The sequence below is a fragment of the Telopea speciosissima genome, chromosome 3, assembly GCF_018873765.1.
Source record: "Telopea speciosissima isolate NSW1024214 ecotype Mountain lineage chromosome 3, Tspe_v1, whole genome shotgun sequence".
NCBI classification, from domain to species: domain Eukaryota; kingdom Viridiplantae; phylum Streptophyta; class Magnoliopsida; order Proteales; family Proteaceae; genus Telopea; species Telopea speciosissima.
In genome coordinates, this window is record NC_057918.1 from 1,928,063 (window position 1) to 1,952,895 (window position 24,833).

At 38.6% G+C, this 24,833-nt stretch overlaps 1 protein-coding gene across 2 annotated transcripts in view; it reads right to left on the minus strand.

Moving 5' to 3' along the window:
- Nucleotides 1-1,236: 1,236 nt before the first annotated feature.
- Nucleotides 1,237-24,833, minus strand: part of LOC122656189 (uncharacterized protein At2g33490-like) — a 32,108-nt gene continuing 8,511 nt past the window's right edge. The window contains exons 3-11 of one of the 2 annotated variants that reach the window (XM_043850657.1): nt 13,452-13,526; nt 12,836-12,897; nt 12,643-12,711; nt 8,739-8,767; nt 8,453-8,660; nt 8,124-8,354; nt 7,210-7,263; nt 5,929-6,961; nt 1,237-1,328 (exon numbers count right to left, since the gene is read on the minus strand). In XM_043850657.1, coding sequence (XP_043706592.1) covers nt 1,318-1,328; nt 5,929-6,961; nt 7,210-7,263; nt 8,124-8,354; nt 8,453-8,660; nt 8,739-8,767; nt 12,643-12,711; nt 12,836-12,897; nt 13,452-13,526 — 1,772 coding nt within the window. In that variant the 3' untranslated portion in view covers nt 1,237-1,317. Of the gene's footprint in view, nt 1,329-5,928; nt 6,962-7,209; nt 7,264-8,123; nt 8,355-8,452; nt 8,661-8,738; nt 8,768-12,642; nt 12,712-12,835; nt 12,898-13,413; nt 13,527-24,833 lie in introns of those variants that run through there. The other variant, XM_043850658.1, reaches the window with a different exon arrangement.

Genomic DNA, 24,833 nt, shown 5'->3' on the forward strand with positions numbered 1-24,833 from the left:
TTCCCGCTGGATTAACCTCATAACAGAATTGTGGCAGACCAGGCCTTGAAACTTTTCCTCTTTCTTTCAGCCATTATACCATGAATGGCTATTCTGGCCTTGTCGAAGGTTGGAGAGATAGATGCGTATGTGGAATGGTCATTAGTCAAAAGTCCTGCCTAAATCTTGTCCCCCATGGCGCACGGGAGTGTTAGAAATTTTTTAATCCCCGTAGATTGTATTGTGTTGATGCTTGTTTTATCCGTCAAATAAGTTTTTAACACAACTTTTTACCTGAAATTTGCCACATGAATAAAGGCTGCTTAGTTTCGATGAAAATAAAAGGGTTGGTGATAGAAACACGCCAGAATTTGGCTGCAAGGTTTGGAAAGTATATGGCATTTGGAAAGCAGCACAACATATATGATAATCTAACATTTTAAGGACTGAAAAAGATCTAATACTCTTTTTACCAAAACATATATATATATATATAATACTCTGAAGATTTTTGTCTATTGACCAATCCACGTACACAAAATGGCCAGATCAGCCATTCATGATATAATATTACGCTGGAATGGGAGAAAGTTTGAAGAACCGATAGGACCCCAATTCTGTCTTAGAGTTATCTTGGATTTGGTTTATACAATCCATATGGCGGAAACAACGGTGCCTGTGTAAATATATATTAAAAAAAAAGACATATCCCTGCTGGATTTGGGGAGGGTCATAATGTACTAAGCCTTATCCCTATTATCTCAAAAAAGCTGTTTCTAGATTCAAACCCATGACCATTAGGTCAGCGCAACATTTAACATTGCACCAAGTCCACCCTCACCTGTGTAAATACAATCCACTATTTTTTAACTTTTACTTCTTGGAAGGCCTTCCCTGTTTCTTGTCGCATAATCAAAGTTTTTTGTTCTACATATATAAGATCATCGAATGCAGTACAAGATAACGCTTATTATGAACCCATGGCTTTAGCTGCTGTAAATGCTGTGACATATATATGTTATTTTAACCCCCCAAAAAAAAAAATATGAGAAATTGTAGGGAGAATGAACTGAGATTACATTGTTTATAAAAACAAAATTCCATATTTTATGGGCAGTGTACAGGCATTATTCGGGGCACTTTTGCTTAGTTTCAATCGTTATCAATAGCCAGCAAGAGATAAGGAATAGGGAGAAACTTAAAAAAAAAAACAAAAACATTGAATATTTACACAACCTCACCCCTTGCGAAAGAGCATCCGAATAAGGTCTTCCACCGGAATTGATCAAAGGGTGTGAGCAAGCAACCAATCACCCAAAGCAGCATCCGTGAACTAAATCAATCCCCATCTGCACCCATACAGACTTGTCTTAAATTCATAGTTATGGAAAGAATAAAATAATAAATGATAAAAAAAATTTCTCATAGGGATGGGCATTTCTAACACGAAATTATCTGCAACTCATTCTAAACCTTGGTAGAAGACGAAAGGAATTCACTATAAGGCCCGCCGTGTGTGAGGCTTTTCACCTTGTTTCTTCAATGCCCTAGTTCTATAAACTTAATTTGATTTTTTCAAACTATTCTCAAAAATGTTATACTGAGAAATGGAAATGTCTGATTGGAGAGGAATGATTTGAAAAGCCTTCAGAAATAGAAGCCAGAATGCATAGATTCCAGACGAGTGCTTCTCCAGGCAAAGATATGAAACTGGAAGCACTGCTACTATGTCAACAGGGAATATTCAAAATACATAGAAAGGGGCTTGAAATAAGATGGAAGTGGAAGAAGGCATGCTATCCATCTAAGTTCTTGTGAACAGTATCCTCAGAAAGCTTGAGGGGTATTCATCAAGGTGGTCTCCATTTTATTTATCTTTCATTCATCTTAGAGAATGATTCACTTACGCTATGGTTTATGGAAGGGCTTATGTAAAGCCATTCCTGTGGGGAAAGTATTATAGCTCTCACATCTGCAATTTTGGCATGTATATTTTGCATCACATCTCACTAGCCGCTTGGAATTTCTTTCATGCAAGGAAGAAACACCTCTCCTGTCCAGCTTTAAGAATACCTCAGTATGGGAGCAAATGGAGAACTTACTCTCTTCTTGTAACCTAATAAAAGCACCACTTCCGAGCAATTTTTTAAGTATTATTTTACATCATCCACCATTCTTATGACCATAATCAACAGAGGGTGTTCAATGGGAGTTTTCCTGGAGTGACAAAACACAGGCAATTATGTATCACATGGTTGACTGGAGTCAATATGTAGATTGAAATATCTCACAGCTTAGGTTTAAGGTGTATTCAGTTCATAATAATAACCATATGAAATGCAGATTTACAACAAAAAGAACCATCTTAGAGAAACAAATCATGACATGTAAATTTGGTATGATTTAAAGGGGATATTGTTTACCCCCAAAAATGAGAGGGGTAATAATGAATTTAACCCTCTGATCCAGCCTGTCGTCAAATATAGACATCTTCCAAGAAAGCATCGTCTTGACTCTTGAACTCATCTCTTTTCTTCTCTACCTCTCATATTTAAGAAAGGGAAAATCTTCCTTTTCACCAGCCTTGGATCTTCATGGCATAAAACCACTTCTATTGTAGATCTTCCTGGCATAAAACCAAATTGGGTTTCCATAATAGTAGTTTCTTGTCTCAGGTGAGTTTCTATAACCTTCTCCCATAATTTCATAGTATGACTCGTTAGTTTTATGTCTCTATAGTTATTACAGCTCTGAATATCACCTTTATTTTTGTAAATCGGAACCACCACGCTTCTCCTCTATTCATCTAGCATTTTCTTTGTGCTCATAATCTTATTAAACAACGTGGTTACCTAAGATAAACCATAGATTCCTAAACTCTTCCACACTTCTATTGGGACCCCATCTGGGTCTTGTGTCTTGCCTACTTTCATCCTCCTTAAAGCTTCTTTTACTTTAGACACCCTAATTTTTCATATATATCTACAACATGTGGTGTCTTCATGGGTAATACAGTCTTCCGGAAAACTATTACTCAAAGTGTCATTATTTAGTAGGCCGTAGAAATAACCTTCCCATCTCTTCTTAATGTTGAAAGTGGCTTAATTGCCTGGAATGGTCTAGGGCCTCAGGCACATACAGCTAATTGACATAGTTTAATCTCTTCTCTTGTAATTGACATTATTTAATCTCTTCTCTTATACATCTTCCCTCATATTTTAGGTTATTGAATGATAATCAATTGGAATGGCAAGTACCGGAGAAACTTTATTCAATTGGAGTTCATGGGTAGCCGTTGAGAATGTTCGTGTCACTAGTTTTTGTTTCTATTCATTGAGTGTGTTCTCATTTGCTTAATGGAAGCTTAAGAAGTCCAAAAACTTTATTCATTTTAAGATTATGTTTCTTAACCTATTGTTTATAGGGATAAAGACTTAAGCTGCGTTTTCTTTTGTATATGTTAGTCATCTAGTATACTCTAATTACTGTACAAATTCATAGGGTAACACTATTTCTTTAGAGTACTTAATTTTGAAGAGTCAAAGTCAATCCCCCTACCCCTTTCTTAGAGTTTCAGGGTTAAAGCATAACATGGCTAGCATTTTACCCTTCTTTTTTACTTTTGTCATGAACATGCAGATAGATGAGATGGTAGGTAATACTAGTGAAAGTAGTATAATATTAAAGGACATAAGTTGAGACACAGCTCACTAGGTAATCGGTGATGACTCTTGTCTCTAGGTAATTGTTGATGATCCTATTATCCATAGGGAGAGATCAGGAAGTTCTTCTCCCTAGAATTAGATTTTAGTAGTGGATCTTGAGATTTACAATGAAATTCAACTCACTCAATGAAGCAGTACCAACTACTTGGGCTAGACAATTGGATGTTTCCAAAAATATGACACATTTCAGTTGATGGTAGAATCACCACCAGAAGAATCCACAAGATGATTTTGATTTTTTAAGATCCTAGACTCTGAGGAGAAAAGGGACAAGGGTAGTTCTGTATTGGCTGGGTATGGCATTCAAGGACCATGGCAGCTCTATATTGACCTTTTATTTGAGTTTGGGTTTTATTTGTAATGAGCTAGGTTATGCTTTTGTTACGGGCTTTCTATTTATAGATAAGCTATTTGTTAACCCCATGACTCAAGTAGTTATCTGGGCAAGGGTTAGAATAAATAGACAGCAGGAGGTACTCCTATAAGTCTTAAGATTCATCTCCAAGCCCAAGAAAAAAAAAAAAAAAAGAAAGGATGTGGAAGGTCCAACATTAGAGAGTCCATTTTCGTTAAATTTTTTTTTCTAATCAAGACTTTGTAATTTATTTAAGAGCCAGCTTTGGATGGATGGACAGAGTGGAATACTGGGATTGTAAGAGAAACCTGTGAATATTCTTCCTCTTGTCTGCAGACTGCAGTCACCTGCAGTTTTACTGCTTTTATTTCTATTATGCTACTTGTCCTTTGCTATTATCTTATACTATTCCTCTTGTCTGCAGTCTTCTGCTGTTTTGTGGCAGCCCTAATTGATTGTATTCTGAAGTGTGAAGTGGGAGAGATCCAGATTTCTCCAAGGGGTTTTGAATAAGATGACCTTTTCATTTTTCTTTTTCATATTAAATAAGTTACAAGAATGAGAGGTGTTAAGCATTTTATCATCATGGCGTCGAGCTATTTTTCCGCAGGACTTCCCCTACAGTATCGCCACTGCAGCAGAGTTTAACCACCAAGTTCAGAATGGATTGGTGTGGTTCCTCTACGCCTAGGACAGCAGAAGACCAAACCATGAACAAAGGCATGAGAGAAAAGCATATTGGCTAGTGATTGTGAAACCCCAATTCTTGACTGGAGGGGACACTAAAGGCCTCTGCCTTCCATCCTTGGATAGATAGAGAGGGAGGGTAGAGCTTTGGTTTTTTCATGTTATCCTGTCAAAGAGTTGATCAATGATAATAGATGGCGAGTGCCGCAAAATTGCAGTTTCAGTCACAGGACTGAAATGTTTCTGTTTTATGGTCCCTTTCCCTTCATATTTGATAAAATATTCTGCATATTTTGGCCAATTCTAAAATTTTAAAGAACAAAAGGAAATTTTCAGTTTCAGCCTATTTCTAGGGGCTTTTATCATGGTTAGGTTCAGTTTCATATTTTACTCTCTCATTAAAAAAGACCCAATATCAAATCCAATTTGACTGATAAGCCCCAAAGCTCATGATAAAAACTAATTTAAACTTTTCTACGGAGGACTTGAACACAAGACCTCCTCAAACAACCTTAACCACAGGCCAACTATAGTTCTTGTAAATAACTATTAATATTTAAGGGAAAAAGATCTGTCCAGGAGCGTAGCCTATGCTAGCGCTCCCCTGTGTCTATCGCTCTCCTCCCTCCATGAAATAACCTCTCTGCCCCCTGAAATGATTCCTTCCTGGGGGGCAGTCATTAGGTGTTTCATGCCAACGTAGGCTACACTCCCGGTCAGGAAACGCTCCCAATATTTAAGACAAACATACACAAATGCATACTTACATTCATTAAAATGTATAGCCAAAATATCTTAATTAAATTTAAATATCCAAAATTTCCATTTTGGTATCTAAACCAAAATGACCACCCAAAGGAAATTTACAGGTGCATTAAACTTTTGGTCTAATCCTTGTTTAACCAAACTTGTCAAACACGTAACCCAGTTCCATATCATTGCCAATACATGGGAGGATGGAAGTTTCATCCTTCCATGGGCCAAAGCATATTTATGAAAATATTAGAAACGAAATAGGTATTACATGGTAATAGTTCTTATAATATAAAATATTAACAACTAGAGACCTACCATTTAGACTTGTGATACAACAGTGAAACACCAGAAAATCACAAGGGTAAATCATACCAGATGTTGAAAACTTTGTCAAGGAAAAAGTAATGCAAGGGTTTTATCAGTTACCTTTCATTTGCCCTGCTTGATTGACCACTTCAGAAGCAGTTGAAGACGGTTGGGCATTTGTTAACAAAATAGGTGTCAAAGGAGGTGATGCAACTTCTTCAGCCTTCTCTGGACTTTGAGCCTCCAACAGCCTCGCCAATGGCATTGCTCTCTGGCTGCTTGAAGGTATGGAGAAACTCCTAGAAACAGTCAGAGGAGGCATTGGCAGTGGAGATGCAGAATTTGAGGTCAAGGTAGGTGTTCTATTTGTGGTTGAATGCTCCTGACTTCTGGCGACCAGGGGGGCAGAGTGACCAACTAAACTTGCAGGTCTTGTGGACTTCATGGCAGAACTGATTGGTGGCCTAGGAAGCTCATGAAGTTCACTTATTCTGGGAGGAGATATAAGGGGGGGAGACGCACTTGGTGATACTTTTGGAGATAAAGATGGCTGAGATGTTGGAACACGTGAAACCATTCCAGTGACTGATTGGGGGTGTTCAGTTTGGCTGATGGAACCACTAGCAGATAAACCAGGCTTGGTTGACCAAGTTCTACTTGTTAATGGACCAGAGAAAGCTTGTCTTTTGACTTTCTTAGTATCGGAATCAATGCGTCGATCACACTGTGGTAGTAAGAACCCTTCTGCTAGAGGAGGGGGTAATTTGATGGAGGCACTATTATTGTTGCTCTCCTTAAGTACTGAGTGTGCTTTTACAACAGAGGTGCCTGAAAATGTATCGTCTCTAGAATCTTTCTCATGCTTCTTTGGTTCCAACGGGGATGAATGCCACAAATTGTGAGTATGTCCACCCAAACTTGTTTGCCTTGTGTGGGGAGTTGCATTACTTGATCTTGCAATTACTGAAGTCTTTGCATCAACTGGTGTGGGAAGTACGTAGGTGTGAAACTTCCGTGTTGATGATGGTCTCATTTGCCTTATTCTTTCAGCCACATCAAATTTCTTCTCTGCAAAGATCGGGGCAGATTGGCTGCCCACCCTCGGTTCTCTACTGAAGGAATCGAGATCTCCTTGGCCTTTTTCTAGATTCTCCTGCAAATAAAACAAAAGAGAGGGATTAACCGCGAGAGCTAAAAGTGTTCCCTAATCGGATCCAAGAGGTCAGACCAAAAAATGCTCACGGTGCCTAAGCTTTTTTAGCTGTTTGAATGTATTTACAAGCAAACTTTTGCTAGAGAGACTGAAAACTTAAAAAATGTAGTCAGTGTCAAGGCATTGTTTGGTTTTGACAAGGATTTTATGCCAGATCGATTTTCCAAGAGACCTGGCAGGATGTTTACCTGTGCAACTTCCATTGTGGACACTTGGGAAAATGATAAATCTGCTTGATCCAGCTGCATGGTGAGATGACATATCAGATCATTGGGTTTGTAGAAAGACAAAAAGAAGAGTATGTTGAACAGCTGAAATAACATAATAAAGTGAAAACTCTTCACACAAGCAGAACTTTAAAACATCTATAAGATGATACATTATGTCGAACAGCTGAAACCACAAGTGAAAAAAGAGCTCCAGTAAATTTGTCCCTTGACCCGCAACAAGGAAGTCATATCCATAACAAATAAAGGGTTTTAGAAACTTCTGAATGTAGCAATACCAAGTTCTGCATTTTGGAAACAGAACCTTGATGGATATGGAATCAAGGGCAGACCATAAGGAATCATTTCCCAATAATTTCTGAAATAAATCAAATCCATTCTGCTTTCTTCAACGGGAACTAATTTTGCATATCTAGACCATTTCATGCAACTGTCAAAGCAAAGCATAGTGCCACTAACCAGTTGCCAATAAGGTCAATCAATTTATGAATGAAGCAATACCAAGTTCTGCATTTTGAAACAGAACCTTGACGGATATGGAATCAAGGGCAGAACATAAGGAATCATTTCCCAATAATTTCTGAAATAAATCAAATCCATTCTGCTTTCTTCATCGGGAACTAAAATTTGCATATCTAGACCATTTGATGCAACTGTCAAAGCAAAGCATAATGCCACTTACCAGTTGCCAATAAGGTCAATCAATTTAAAAAATAATAAGGAAAACTGCACAGATATTGTGTCAGCTTAAAGCAAAGCTCTTAATCATTATACCTTATAAGAGAGAATCATCCAAAAAAAAATGCACATACAATATGCTATTGAAAGTAGCCACACTCTACAAACAATTTTCAACACTAAGAGAAAATTCAGACCTCCATTGAACTCCTCGATGTTGAAATATCTTGCCCATGGTCAGTTTGGCCATAATCGAAACTCAATTCACCATCATCGTTGGCATCATAAATGTCATCATCTTCACCATCATCCCCGTAATCATCTTCAAGGCCACTGAATTGGTAATCAATGTGTTGCTGTTCTGTTAGCACTTTTACATGTGGCTCAATTGCCTCAAGAGACTGAAGTCCCTTCCTAAAGAATCTCAACTGCTTCAAAGCAAGAAACAAAGGAAAGATCATACATCAATGATCAACTACAAAGAATGTGAGATTCTCGATATCTGAACATTATAAAAAAGATGAACCTGAGCTGCATGGTGTCGCGCAGCCTGTGTTAAAAGACTTCGAGACTGCCCTTGCTTCAATGATTTCAAACGAAAAACAAATAAAGTTGCCTCCTCATCATATTCATCATGAGCTGCTCGTAACTGTTGGGGAGAAAAGCTTTCACCTTTAGCATTTTTTGACCTGCCCTTTTCTCTTTGTGCCTCCATCAGGTACTCATATACTTTTCTAAAGAATGTTTACCCATAGTAAGAAGAATATCGTTCTAAGGAAAAGAAAAAGAAGAAGATGACAAAGTATGCTAACCTTTTTTCATCACATTGTCTCTTCATCTCCTGCACCAGTGAATAATAAGTATAAGTCTCAATACGTACTACATTTCTTTTCTCTTGTATTTTATTTCCTTTAATTAAGAGAGGGGGAGGGGAGAGAGGCTCTACCTAGAACTTCTAAAAGGAATTCAACCATTTCATTGTAAATTCATATATTTTTAGCCTCAACATAAAAATCAATTTAATCAAATTCTAGAAGGATGACTGAAAGACAAAAAGAGGCCAAAAAACAGTTTGATTGTGTAACCCACTGAAGCTTCAGCATTTAAAAATGCTCTAGCGAGAATTGCATGATATTATTAAGGAATAAGAGATACCTGAAATAGCAAGTTTGTCAATAAATAAAATGAACATTGGGACCATTTTGATGCTCTGACATGGGGAAAATTGGATATAATCTTAACAAACAGAATTATAATACCAGAGCCTATTTGATTTAGCACTTAAGGATCCAAAAATTAGGGTTTAGTGCAGATTTTGAAAACAATACACTATCAGCATCCTACCCACCTATAAGTGCAGATGCTATTCCTCCCAAGATTTTAAACCCATTTTGTCATTCTAATTTAACTGTGAAACAATTGAAAGCAAGACAAACACAGAACTACTAAGCATTATCCCAATAAATCAGAACAGCCACACAAATCCTGTACAACCATTCCACTCGACCTGGGGGATAACTTATCAGAATGGTATCTCCTTACCACTTCAACCCAAGTGATTATCAGCATTCCTCTTGTCATTTTAACAACTGTGACTTGCACCATGTCCCACGTCTCACCAGTGCTGTAATACATTTGTTGATATACTTGTTGCACACAGCTAAATCAACCTTACCCCATTTGTCACTCATCTACTAATATCTTAAATTCTGTCATATGCATTTGTTTCTGATTCTACCTTCCAAGTCTCGCTGCTCATCCATCTCAACATCCCCATCCCAATTAAACTCTTCGTATGCATAGATTGACTCTTCATTGCCCAACATCAGCTCCATACAGTATTAGTGGACTTATAGCAATCTCATAAAATTCAAGTGTCGCCCAAGTGAGAAGCAGATCTAAGAGTTTCTAAAATAACTAGTAGGTCTAATCTTACAATATTTGTAAGCTTTCTGTTTTCAAGTCATAGCTTGCTGGTTGTTTATAACAATCATATATATAGACTCTCAAAATAACTAATCACCCATCTGAGTTTAGCTACAACTCAATAACTCAACTTCTAAATAAACAATGCCTCCTAACAGGACCTGTAAGGATGGAAACAGAAAACTTCTTGAAATAACAAATAATATATAAACAGTAAAATAGCATTCACCAAAATGATATATGATAACCTAAAAGAAAAAAGCTAAAGCATCAAAGTAATTAAAAGTGGTAAATTAAACCCCAACATTGACATGTTTACTCTATGATACTAAAGAAATTACAGAACCATGTTGTACCATGTGGTACCCAAGTAAGTGCCACACGTCTAGCTCTAAAGACAAATAATCCATCAACAATACCAACAACTCCGATAAGAAAAAGAAACTTATGGAATATCTAATATCACAGCTGGATACTCCAACATCCTTAAGACAATCAATTCCATGCTTTGACCTGTTACATCAGCCAAAATAAGGCAGAAGCATAGTTCAAAATCTCAGTCAAAATACTGAAATTTCAACGATTTATATCGGTTCCGACCCTGGTCAAAATGTAAACACATGTGACTTGACAGGTTTACGAGGTTTTGCTTGACATTTTGGCAAAAAATGACCGAAAGTCGAAATTTTGCTCGAAATGGTCAAAATTGTGTACTGCTTTCCAATTTTATTGTTGTTTCATTCCTATTGCATAGTTTAATCATTTTCACTGACTTTTGTATGTTATAGGACGAAATTATGTGTATAAGCTACATAGGGGAAAGGATACAGTATGCTACAGCGTACACTAGCAACTTAGGGTCCAAAGCCAAACTACCACTTTGGGTTTTTCTTCCCCAATCTAATGATTCAAACATATGAAAACATACTTACATAGGCACTACAAGAAGTTCCAAAGCGAAATTCCATCATTTGGCCACCTAAATAGCCATTTCGAGTTGACCTGTGAAATGGACCAAATTTTGAGCCTATTTCGCAGATTTCAATGGTATATTTCAGTTATGACCAGGGTCGAAATCCTGATCGAAACATAAATTTGGAACCTTAGGCCCAAGAAATAAACTCTACTGCAAGCCTTGTTCAATTTAACCCTTGCCTTCCAAAAAGGAGTGACCAGCTTGCACTCCACATTGGACATCTGTCCAGGTGAGGTCTTCTGTCTTCAGATAATTTTCAGATGTCAATTTTCGAAAAGACATGTCAAATGCCAGAAATGCATCGGTGGATTTTCTTATTTAGGGTTGGTCAGATTAAAATGCCTCAAATCCAAATGGCATACCTTTTGCATCCAAATCAAGGTTTTAAATTGGGAAAATCTTGTTGTCACAACAAATGGTGACAAATGGATTGTAACTATGGTTCTCAATCTGTCATGTGGAATTGTGATGTGGCAAATCCGACCATTGGACATCTAAGAAATGCTCTGGATTAGCCACATGATAAATTGCAGCCTCAAATTCAATCATTTCCCCTTCCAGGTAATGGCATTCCTTTCCATGTTTATCCCTTTTGTCCTTGTTTTTTACTGGTTTGTTCTTCAATGTGGGCAACTCCGATTGGCCTGAACTTGAGATGTGAAATGGGTATCATGGGGTCTTCTTGTCCACAAAATTTCAGCTCCATCTGATTTGCCACGTAGCGGAAATGATACATGATTACAAAGTCGAATGTCATCAACGTGGTGATAACAAGTTAAACCCTTTAAAATTATTTTGACAGGTAAGAATCATGTGTAAAAGAATAAAGAGTAAAGTTGTCCTACAACAGAATAAAGTGGTCCTCCGACCCCCAAGATAATTGAGATGAGCAAATGCAATACAGGTAAGCTGTCCCAAAACCAATTTGAGGTCTAACCACCACCTGTTCCACTAAATTGTCTGGTTTCATTAGTAGCCCCATCCCATAACCCAATCACTCCAAAAGAAAAGAAAATTAAATTTTAGCAATCCCATTCAGAGGTGGCTGTCACATTAGTTCACCCTAGCTCTTGCCACCTGTAAGAACAAAATAATGGACTCCCATAGTGTAATATATCCACCAAGATGCCTTTAAACAAATGCTGCACATGATGCTACTTAAGGATTTTTCCTGCTAATAAAAAGCTGCAAGTATACAACTCTGAGAAAACAAAAGAGCATAATTTCTCAGATAATGGACCAAAACTAGGACAACACAAGCCCTTCAAGAAAAAGTTTCCCCACTCACAAAAGGCATGTGACACCAATACCAAGTGAGATAACAGGCTGAGGAAAAGCATCAGGAAATTTTAACTAATCTTCTCTTATTTTTTGCACTAAATTTCCAGCAATTCAGCAGCATCTTGAAGAAATTGGTTATGTGCTTGGTTGGGCCCCTCCAAGCTCATAATAAAATTCAAACATCTAAAATTGTGTCTTAATTATTACTATGACTCATTGATGCCAAAACCAAGACTTGAAATCTTGATTCAAATGTCTACACTATAAATTTTGGACATGGATATATCGACTCAAGATCTGTTTATCTTCCAACAGCCAAAAGAGTCTTCACATTGTCTTAACAAACAAAGTAGCACTATTCAAACTAAAAGTTAAAAGTACCATTTATAAAAAAGAATTAAGTCGGTGTTTGAAAAAGATTGTTAAGGAAAGAAAATAAAACATCCAGGAAATAGAGGCACTCTAGCATGAGATCAGAAACCAATCACACTTATCACATATTTTAAGAGATAAAAGAATGCATTAAAACAAACCTCCACTGTTCGAAGTTCATTAAGAAGAGATTCTGATGGCGTTGTAATTGTCTGGAAAATATGAGAGCGCTGAAATAATTTTCAAAGAAAAAGAAAAGCATAAGTCATTAGAATTATAAAATGAGTGCTTTTGCCAAAAATAGATAATTACGAAGGAATGTAGCAGGGTTTGTAGCATAAAATCAAGACTCACATAGTTATCAACAAGTTTTTGAAGCTCAAACTGCACTTTCCCCAGCATTAACAAAACCCTACCTGCATAAAATTAAAACAAACACAATTGTAGCTTTTCTCCTCATAACCAGAGCATCCCTGTGAAATGCTAGTTGTTAAGAAAAAAATGGAAAGCCCAGCGTACAATATTAATATCCCCCTTTCCAAATAATTATTTGAGATAATTACTTTGTTTCTAATATCATAAATAATGTTGGTGAGTAGACCAACCAAATCACTGGCTTTCTTTCTTTCATTTCTTAATTCTTAAGGAGAGAATGACTGGTTCAGCCAAATATCCCTTTCGCAAGTCAAACAAAATTTCTTCTGGAAAATAAAAATAAAAGAAAATTCAGGAAACACTGGGAAAATTCTTTTTCTATAAGATACTGAAAGTAAAAGTGCACCAACTCCATGAGGATATTTGTGAGGTAAATATTGCGCTGTTGCTAGATTATGATATGGAATGATGCTGCAGATGAAAGAGCTCTTTTCTCCCAACTCAGTTATTTTATAGGTCCCAAGTCAAAAATTAGAAATAGCAGAGAAAACAATCAACAGTATAAGTTGCAAGGTAAAGTCAACTAATCATTTACCGCTGTCTTCATCATCATTCAGTGCAGTTTTCTCCAGCAGACAGGAACCCATTTCCCGCAGTGACTCTGAGAACTCTGAAACAGGCACAATTAGGTGAGGAAATTTCTTCGAAGCAATGCTCCATAAAATGATAATGGTAAAATCAAAATTTGGGCAGGACCATTGATCAATTAATCACCAAAGTCTAGTTCAAACTTCGCATTTGAAACATTGGGAATTTGAACAAAAGTTATCAAAGTCAGTCATTGTTTACACAGCCTAAGGGACTTCAAAATTGTTTCAAAAGGATAAAAAAACAAATCCTAGATACATAAACTGACAAATAAATGTAGCAGCAAGCCAAAATAAAAAGGGAGAGGGCAGTGTGGCAAATATTCACTCGAGTAGTTTTGGCTGACCTGCCAAATCAAGGTATGAAATCAGAATCGATTTCGATTCTTAAGTATATATAAGTAACCGGTCATGTAACCTGTTATTGAGAATAAACTAGATTGACAATGAATGAGTGTTGAGTTATTTGAGTGCTGGCTGTGTGGCCTTCTCCTCCATATCCCTTCTTTCTTCTCCTCCTTCTCTGTTTTCCTTTCCCCATCCCCTGTTCCGGTGCATAATCTCTCACGATAGTGGAATCAGGACTGTTCTTTCTCATCTTCTCTTCTTTCCTCCTCATATTTTATGCATAAGATGATTAAGATCACCACCCTAGGGCGACCTGAAACCTGGGTTCCCAGCTGCCAAATACTCCCTATTCTGTGAGCACCAAACCTGCAACTACCAACAGGTAGCCATCGCACTATCGCAGACCTCAATTTGATCTCCTCCCCTTCAATCTGGATTGTTGATGGTGTAGGATCAGTAGATCTCCTCGATATCGACTTTCCTCTTCAGTTTCAAGTCTGTCGGAATTCCTTCAAGAGAGACCCTTCACTCGCAAGTCCTTCCCCTTGTTGTTGGCTCTTCCACCTTTGGCTGGAAGTTGAAGACAACCTTTACCCACCCCACCCCACACAATACTAATATTTATCTTTTTCTTTTATTGTATCTCCTATAATACCCCTCCCTTCTTCCTTTATCTTCTTTTGTCCATATTTTATAGACCCTTCCAAGTTTATCCCTAAACAATAAATCCTAATACCTATTGTGTCTTTAAATCTTTTACATACCAAGTACCCTCTCTAATAATCTGGTTGTTTACCAGATTGCCACTACCCATTTGCAACTTCAATTTATTTACTGTTTTGTCACTAATATTCTTGATTTGAGTCCTCTATTACTAGGGTGGGCTCATAACGACCCCAACCTTAGGGTTTTGACCCCGGGATCGCATCAAAGATAGGACCAAAAAAAGAAAGATGCCTATAATAGGGGGGAAAAATCAGACTAGCAATAGCAAGGAAGAGCATAGGGATCGGTGGCTTATCTTGGTTAACTAAGCTTTTTAATAAGATTGTGTGCACCGAGAGAATGCCAAATGAATGGAGGAGAAGCTTTGTGGTCCCAATTTACAAAAATAAAGGTGATATCCAAAGTTACAACAACTATAGGAGGCATAAAACTAATGAATCATACTATGAAATTATGGAAGAGGGTTATTGAAACACGCCTAAGAAAAGAGACCATTATTTCAGAGAACCAATTTGTTTTTATGCCAAGAAGATCGACTACAGAAGCTATCTATTTACTAAGGAGACTCATGGAAAGATTTAGAGAGAGTAAGAAGGATCTCCATATGGTCTTTATTGACCTTGAAAAAGCTTATGACGGAGTTCCTAGAGATTAAATCTGGCAAGTGCTAGGAAGGAGAAATGTTTGAAGTAAATATGCGGACATATTTAAAGACATGTATGATGGAGTGGTGACTAGTGTAAGAACCGTGGGGAGTCAAAGTAGTGAATTCCCAATTACAGTTGGGTTACATCAAGGGTCAGCTTTAAGCCCTTATCTGTTTGCGCTTATCATGGATGAGTTAACCAAAGACATCCAAGATGAGGTACTTTGGTGCATGCTTTTTGCTGATGACATTGTTTTGGCAGATGAGACAAAGGCTGGGATTAATGCCAAACTGGAGTTATGGAGATCAACCTTGGAATCAAAAGGTCTAAAATAAGTAGAACGAAGACAGAATATATGGTATGTAACTTTAGCAACTCCGGGACGAAGAAAGAGGGACTGAAAATTGATGGGATGGAGATTCCACAAAGTAGCCATTTTAGGTATCTAGGATCGATTATTAGTATGAAAGGTGATATAGAAGATGATGTCGCACAGAGGATTAAAGTAGGGTGGATGAAGTGGAGAGGTGCAACCGGAGTGTTATGTGATCGACGGATCCCTTTAAAAGAAAGTTTTACAAGACAGTCATAAGACCCACTATGATGTATATTACAGAGTGGTAGGCAATTAAGAAGTGTCATATAAATAAGTTAAGCGTAGCAGAGATGAGGATCTTGAGATGAATGAGTGGCTAAACCAGGAAGGATAAAGTAAGGAATGACCATATTAGAGCTTGTTTGGGAGTAGCCCCGATTCAAGATAAGCTTCGAAAAAATCGTTTGAGGTGGTATGGCCATGTGTCCATTGTAGGCCTTCAGACGCCCCAGTTCGGAGGACTGACTTTATTCAGGGATAAGGCTAAGTTGTTGTTGTTGTTGTTGTTGTTGTACTAGCAATAGCGAGCGAAATGGATATAGATTAAAACTAGATACATATGAAAATGTAATTAGCCATCTTTTTTTTTTTTCAGGGGTGTGGTTGTGTTAGTTTCTCTGCATGCAAAAGTGGAGAGATGGGCAGAGAGTTAAACATAATGGAAGTTCATGGGCAAGAAAGCAATGGAACCCCTCCTTTCTCTTAAGTTTTGGGATTTGTATTAGATTTTTTTTAATAGATTTGGAACTTATTACAGAATGAACTTCAAATGGCAGACACAAGAGTACACGTCCATCTACTATGACTATATAACAGGTAAAGGAGTGATTCTGCATCTTATCAGAATAAAATATCTATTTAAAAATGAAAAGTGAAGTTTGTCAATGTGCTGTCTTTCTGTACATTTTCTGGTGCAAAAGTTTCAAGGGTGTTACCTTGGCAACAAGGCACCTCTTAAGGCGGTAAGGCCCGAGGCAACTAGTAGCCCACTATCCCAAGGCACTCGGACCCAAAACATGATGATCTTGACCTCCACATGTTATAGATTTCAATCATATCTCATTTCTACCCTTTATGTTTCAATATTCACCTTTTACCCCATTTGGACCTTTATTACAAGATGATTAAGTACCTGGAAAATATAACCTGGATATAATAACAGATAGTGCTCGCATTGGGTGTCTTGGCCTCGCAACACATCACCCAGCAATCAAGACAAACGGCCACCGTTGTGGATAGCCGTGGAGCCATGACAACTATTTTTTATAGGAATTAAATTACCCACAAGCCTCGCCACTAAAACCTTTAGCATTGCACTTGTACATGCCATCTCAAGGAGTTCTGGAAGGGGTCATAGTATCAGTGATGCAGTTCCAGGAAGAAGTATTGTTCATGTGGACTTGGTGTGGGCCCCATGAAGCTATTTTGTGTGGAAGAGAATTGCAGCTGCAAAGATCTTTTAGTAGCTACTATTTCGTTTTAGTCTCTATTCTTGTAAATTTCTAATTTTTTTAATAGCAAGGGATGTTCTTTCTAGAAGTTCCTAAATATCTTGGCAGCCAAGTAACCCCGCACAATAGAAGGGTTGCTAATTTTGTACTGTGGCCATAAAGCGGAAGGGGCAGCTAGCCCACTGTGAGATACAGATGGTGTGAGACCAAGGTCAGTGAGAGACTGACCAAAGCCATAGGTGAGAAGTCGTCATCGTCATCATCATCTTCTTCCCATAGGTGAGAAGTCGTCATCATTATCATCTTCTTCTTCTTCTCCTTTTCTACTTTCTCTCGTTCACAGATACTATTTCATACACTGAAACTGTGTTCTGTGGGAGACCATCTTTGAAGACCAACGGAAGTGTTGTTGATGTTCCATAACCAGTCCTATCAAGCTTCATCAACAGTCTGAAGATTGGAGTTCAAAAAATATCTTGTGGCAACTCTGGTTCTGGAAAATTCTGGCAGAAAATTTAAAGTGGTGATATCTCTTTATCCCTCCATTAACTGAGACCCGTATTCTAGTATGTTGTTCACCCAATCCATGGCCATCTTCAACAGTAGTTTTAAGGCCAATCCATGGCTGAAAACTTCTGCGCTGTAAGTTACTAAATCTGAATCAGTGAATCTTATGCTTCTAATTTTGGATCACATTCATAGCTATTGATCTAGCCGTCAGATGGGGCTAAGTTTTTTAAGAGTTGAAGGCCTCCTTGTACCCTACCTTCGACTGGAAGTGGGGCTCCATCAGAGTTGGCCTTCGGGCTATATTAGTGTTCTCCTTAAGTTACTATTTTGGGAATATTCTGTTATTTCAGTTTCTGGTTTACTGTTGCAATTGAGAGTGTGGGAATGTCTTGCTGTGTTTGTTAGTTACCGTTTTACATCATAATGGCAGTATTCTGACCTGTGGAACAAGGATTTTTTTAAGTTACTAATGTAGACAGCAGGTGACCATTACATTAACTGTACTGTTATACTGTGAGATCATTCTCTGGACTGAAACTGATATGGGGTTTAATTATTGTATTGGTTCCCTACACTGTTGGCCTTAATCTTAGGCTTAACACTGCCCTATCGCTGCTATTAAAGAGGGTTTCACCTGCTGTTATCCAGTACATTCAATCCTATTGTTGGGTTGGAAGTCTTGCTTGCTGTTTAGTGGACTGAGACCCATCAATCAGCAAAGTCAGAATCCTTAATTTTGAGATGTATCAAAAATGCTACTCAAAACTAGCATTTGTTCAATGCTGAAGCTTTAGAATAACCTCCAATGAGACCATATTGAAACTTAACATATGCATCGGAACAAGGTCTAATAGGTTCTGATGCGAGAGTATACAAGAGGCGATATCTCATCACCTGGGTTTGTTTCAGGGAATAAATTTGATTCTTGTATTTTGGAGGAAATTAACTGTAGTGTTTACTTGATAATACGCATCGGAACAACTGAATAAGGTGTATAAGGCTCTGATGCAGGAGCATCCAAGAGGACATGTCACCATGGAAGAAGAACTCGGTCGAAAAAGCAGGCGGCTTTGACCAAGTTGTCTTGGATTCGCAGCCTACCAAGACGAGATGTGGGTTGACTTTAAATTCGACCTGGTTTCACATGGTTTTGACAGGTTTCGACCCTGTTTTGGCCATATTTCGGTAATTTCACAAGTTTCGACCTGAACACCTATATAAATTCACTTATACCCTTGGAAACTTGAGAAAATGTGGCTCGAAACCAGGACAGGCACTTATCTATGCCAAATATCATTTAATACCCCCTATTTGAATCCAATAAAAATAGTTAAAAAATTAAATTCTAAACGATAAAAAGTCAACCCCCCCCCCCCCCCCAAAAAAAAATTCAAGAACAAAACTAGATTTTTGGCATAGGTGCAATTTTCAACTTTTAAATACTGGGGTGGTTCTCAAATCTAAAAATTCCATAAATGTTAATATGATAAAACATTGCTAAAAAAAAGTACGGTAAAATATTCATTTGCTTTTATGTCTAAAAATTTATTTCCATTCGAAGCGATTTTAAACAGCATTCGTGCACACCAAATTAAGTTTGACCGGAACATAACTCCTTCAATATAAATCAGATTTAAGCAATCTCGGATTTGTTGGAAAGCAATTTTGTCTAAGAGCCATGTCTAAGAACAATACACAGTATCAAACTTTGGTCAAAACCACAAGTATTATTTTGAGTATTCTCTATGTGAAACTAATGCATGGATTAGATTCAAAATGTCAAAAATAGGCAGAACAACAAGAATCAGAGCAAAAAAACAACTTTTGGCTAGGATAAAGTACCAGGTTTTGACAAAGATGTAGTCGAAACTTGAGAACCTCGATTTCTGGCTGGTCGAAACCAGTGTTAGCACCGAGTTCTTGATCCTTGCATGTAACATAGCCTGAGTTTGTTTCATAGGGAATAAATTTGATTCTTATATTTGGGGAGGAATTGATAAATTGGCAAGATAGGGTGTTTATAGGTTGAGGTGAACCTCGAGAGCTCCATCTCCCTGCAGGATTAGTTAGGGATCACTAAATCTATTTTAACAGGTACAATTTCTGTTTTGGCAGTTCTGGCTTGGCCATCACAGCCTCTGTACCTTCTCCTTTTTCCATTAATAAAGATTTTGCCGTTATCAAAAAAAAATAAAAAAATGCACTGTTTATTTAAGTCAAACTATGAGTGGGTTATTAGACCATTTAGTTCATTTAATTGTGGGCCCCAATGAATGGTATTAATAAGAAAGCTTGTTGTTTAGATTCGCCCTTTACTTATGCTACTTTAGAGAGTTACTACGAGTTGGCTGCTGAGTCCTTAAAGAGTCAGTAGTTAAGTTGGTTGAGGAGATCTATCTTGAGAAAAATATAAGGTGTGGAAGTGGAACCATTGGCTGCACTAGAAGTCCTGTGTCAATATATAGGGCTGCAAACACATTACTTTAGTGGTTTTGGATAATGGATTGACCATCGGTTACTTGGGTAAAGCTGCGGGAGGCTTTATGGTGGAAATCCAAGTGTCACAGCATGGATGTCTGATATTTTATGCTGCAACTTTCTTTCTGTTTTCTTCCTCTTCTCCTTTAACTTGAGCTTGTTTCATGGCGGTTCTGCTAAACCTGTGCTTGAAGGCCTTTTTCATTTGTCCTGTCGCTCGAACTGATTTTGTGTTTAGATCTTATTTCAGTTCATAACTCCAGTTTCTTTTTACAATTCATTTTTATTTCTTTACTGATTTATATAAAATTCTTCATTTAATTCTCTGTTTAGATCCATCTTTAATCTTTACTATTGCATATGTCAGAATTCTTCCCAGATTTGAAAATCAAATCAAAGGACTATAAATCAGAGAGAAATCTCTTTTCTATTAACTTCATGGTTTGGAAAGTCTTGTAGGGAAAATGATTTAAATATCAGGATCTTAGGTCATTCAATATCTCAATTGACCTAACTTTTTTAGTTTCTCCTGGAATTCTCACCCTGTACATATTCTGTTTAGGGATTTCTTCATTGGATTCCGTTGGGCCCATTACCTGCAGGCATAATTTAGATCACTTGATCACTGCCTGCATCAGCTTCTCTGCTTATAAAAGAAGCAGCAACTAGCTCCCTCTTTTCTCCTTTACTCGATCTTTTTTTTCTCATCAGAAGACATGTCCTATAATTCATAACAGTAGATACAAAGAAACTACCTACAGAATATAGAAAAATCATTATGTGGAAATCCTTGAATGTGGCTTATGAACAATGTGTCCACAGCCCTCTTTATTTATAGCTAGATGAGGAACATTCCAGAATGGATACAAATGACAATAATACCCCTAGGACAGAATTACCCTTGTACCCATTACATTACAACACTCCCCCTCAAGTTGGTACATATATATCAACCATGCCCAACTTCCTAACTACAGAAAAAAGACTTGAAACAAAGACTTTTAGGAAGAACATTAGCCAGTTCATCACTGGACTGAACAAATGGGACACACACAACTCCTTGCTCCAGCTTCTCTTTAATGAAGTGCCTATCAACCTCCACATGCTTGGTACGGTCATGTTGGACAGGATTGTGTGCTATACTAACGGCAAATTTACTGTCACAGTAGAGATGCAGGGGTAGAGTTATTGGAAGGTGTAAATCCTGAAGAAGGCCTTCTAACCACAGTAACTTACAAACTCCATGTGTCATGGCTCGGAATTCAGCTTCAGCACTTGATCGGGCAACAACAGACTGCTTCTTGCTCCACCAATTGACTAAGTTACCTCCAACAAAGGTGCAGTATCCTGAAGTAGATCTCCTATCATCAGGGCAACCAGCCCAGTCGGCAACTGTGTATGCTTCAACTCGAATATGGCCATGAAGAAAGTATAAGATTCCCTTTCCAGGAGAAGACTTCAAGTATCTTAAAATTCTGTAGGCAGCTTCCAAATGAGACGAATGAGGGTCATGCATATATTGACTGACCAAGCTCACGGCAAAGGCTGTATCAGGCCGGGTATGTGATAAGTATATCAAGCGGCCAACAAATCTCTGGTAGCTGCCTTTATCAACAGGATCTCCGTCCTTACTCTTCAAATGAGTATTAGGCTCCAGAGGTGTGTTTGCAAGTTTGCACCCTAACATTCCAGTTTCACTGAGCAGATCAAGGGTATATTTTCGTTGGGATAGAGAGATGCCACGAGCTGAATGGGCAACCTCAATTCCCAAGAAATATCTGAGTTGATCCTTCACTTCAAATTCAATACCCAAGTACTTCTTCAACTTCTTTATTTCTTCAGTGCCACTTCCTGTAATCACAATGTCGCCGACATAGACAATTAGCATTGTGATATGCTGCCCTTATTTCTTGATAAATAATGTGTGATCAGCATTACTCTACTTGTAGCCATTTGACACCATAGCTTTATGAAATCTCCCAAACTAGGCTCTTGGAGACTGCTTCAACCTATACAAAGCTTTTTTCAAATGACATACCTTTCCTCTAGTCTTTAAAGTAGTAAATCCTGGAGGAATTTTCATGTAAACTTCCTCCTCAAGATCACCATGGAGGAAGGCATTCTTTACATCAAGTTGTTGAAGTTCCCAACCCTGATTAACCGCATAAGAGATAATTACTCTGACTGTGTTCATTTTCGCAATAGGGGCGAATGTTTCCTGGTAATCAATGCCATGGGTTTAGGTAAAGCCCTTTGCCATTAATCTGGCTTTGTATTTTTCAACAGACCCATCTGCTTTTTGTTTGATGGCGAAGACCCATTTACAATCGACTGGTTTCTTTCCAGGAGGAAGAGTTGTCAACTCCCAATTTTTTTTTTTCTCCAGAGCATTCATCTCCTCATTCATTGCTTCTTTCCACTTCTACTCGGCAATAGCCTCCTGCCAAGAGTTAGGAATAGAAACAAAGGATAGAGCGGTAGCAAAGGCTTGGAAGGAAGGGCATAAGACACAAAATTAGAAATAGGATGTTGAGTGCAACTCCTTTTAGGCTTCCTAATAGCAATAACCAAATCAAGACTAGGATCATAGGCAGGCTTACCAGGAGGGGAACTCGAAGGATGTTGAGGAGAACTTGCAGCCGGAAGTACAGGTGGAGATGGTTCAGTGGTGGTAGTCTTTCTGTGCCAAGTTCCTCTGACAAACGTCTCATCATAATAGGGATATTTTCTTCTAGTCTCCCCCTGGACAATAGGCTGCTCAACAACTCCTTGTATTAGGGGCTGGTCCTATTCCTGTCCGGTGATCCCATCTTGAATCTCTATTTCCGTCGATGGTTCTTCCACAGTAGAAATCTCAACTTCCAATGGTTCAATAAGAGGAGGCCCCTCTTCACTCCGATGCTCCCCCTGAAGAGGTATAGTAGGCGAAAAATAAGCCTCAGACTCACGAAACACAACATCCATAGAGATCAACAATCGCCGTGTGGGAGGATGGTAACATTTATAGCCCTTTTGAGTGGCAGAGTATCCCTAGAACACACATCGAAGACCCCGAGGATCAAGCTTCCCAATATGGTGGTGATTACAGGCAAACACAACACACCCAAACACCTTTGGAGGGGAAACAAAGGAGGAACTCCCCAACAGAACCTCTAGAGGTCAGCGAGCATCCAAGACCCGAGATGGCAGCCGATTAATGAGATATGAGGCAGCAAGCACAGCATCCCCCCCAAATTGTGCAGGGACATGCATGGCGAACATAAGAGAGCGAGCAGCCTCCAAAGGTTGTCTGTTTTTTCGTTCGGCAACACCATTCTGGGCTGGCGTGTCGACACAGGAGGTCTAGTGGATAATCCCGTGTGAGTCAAAGTAAGTGCGAAACCGGCTGTCCATGTACTCCTTCCCATTGTCAGTGCGCACAATCTACTCACAAGCATCGAATTGAGTCTGAACCATCTTATGGAATAACTGGAAACAACTAAAGACATCACTCTTCTGATTCATCAAGTAGACCTAGGTAGTCTGGCTAAAGCAATCAATAAAAGTAACGAACCAACGAAACCCAAAACTAGACACACACTGGGCAAGGCCCCACACATCCGAATGAATCAAAGTAGAAGGAACTAAACTTCTATTATCAGAAACAGGATAAACAACTCTAGTTTGTTTAGCAAAAATGCAAGCATCACAACTAATATTATTCTGATTACATCTCTTAATCAAAGACGGAAATAAAGTAGATAAAACTCCAAGGGAAGGATGGCCAAGATGCATATGCCATGTATGAAGCTCAGTAAGGGCAGAATCTGAGGTGCCAGTAGGAGAACTAGGAGATGCCAAAGCAGAATTTGCAAACGAACAACCATCGAGCACATAGAGACCACCAACCACCTGACCACTACCAATGGTACGACCCATGTCCAAGTCCTAAAACAAGCAGTGAGAAGGAAAAAAGATGACTTTGCAGTGCAAATCTTTAGTAAGACTACTTATAGACAAGAGATTATTAGAAAATTTGGGAACATGCAAAACAGAGGAAATACGCATAGATGGCAAACACTGTACGATTCCCTTCCTAGAGATAGGGGAGAGAGAACCATCAGCAACACGAACTTTGGAATTACCAGGTAAAGGAGAATAATTCAAAAAATGAGAAGAAGAACCTATCATGTGATCAATTGTGCCAGAGTCAATTACCCATGATGTGGGATCAACAGAGGAGCAACTACCACAAAAAGACATACCTGAAACAGAATTTTCAGGCAAGGAAATGGTAGAGGCAGCCGTAGAAGAGGCAGAGGAAGCAATAGTGTCCAGCCGGGACATCAAAGTACAGAGGTGCTACATCTCATCACTAGAAAGAGGGACGGTCGGGTCAGAGAAGTGATCATCAAAGACAGCCTGATTAGCCCGGAAGGATGACCCGAACCACATCCCCGGATATCTGCCGGACGGCCCTAAAGGTTCCAACAATGGTCCTTTGTGTGTCGTTCCCGACCATAATAATCACATTTGACAAGAGGTCGATCAGCGCATGTATGATCAGCCCCAATACTACGGGCAAAATTTCCACGGGTACTAGACTAAGAACCAGAGGGAAGAGCAGATCGTTCCTGTGTAGCAGGCTGAATCATAGTAGTCCGGCGATCATCCTCAGCAGCAATAAGAGAATACGCCTGTTCAAGGGAGGGAAGAGGATCACGATGGAGGACAGCAGCCCGGATCTGGTCAAACTCAATAGTGAGTCTAGCAAGAAAATCAAACACACGTAAGTCCTCTTCCCATTTCTGAAAC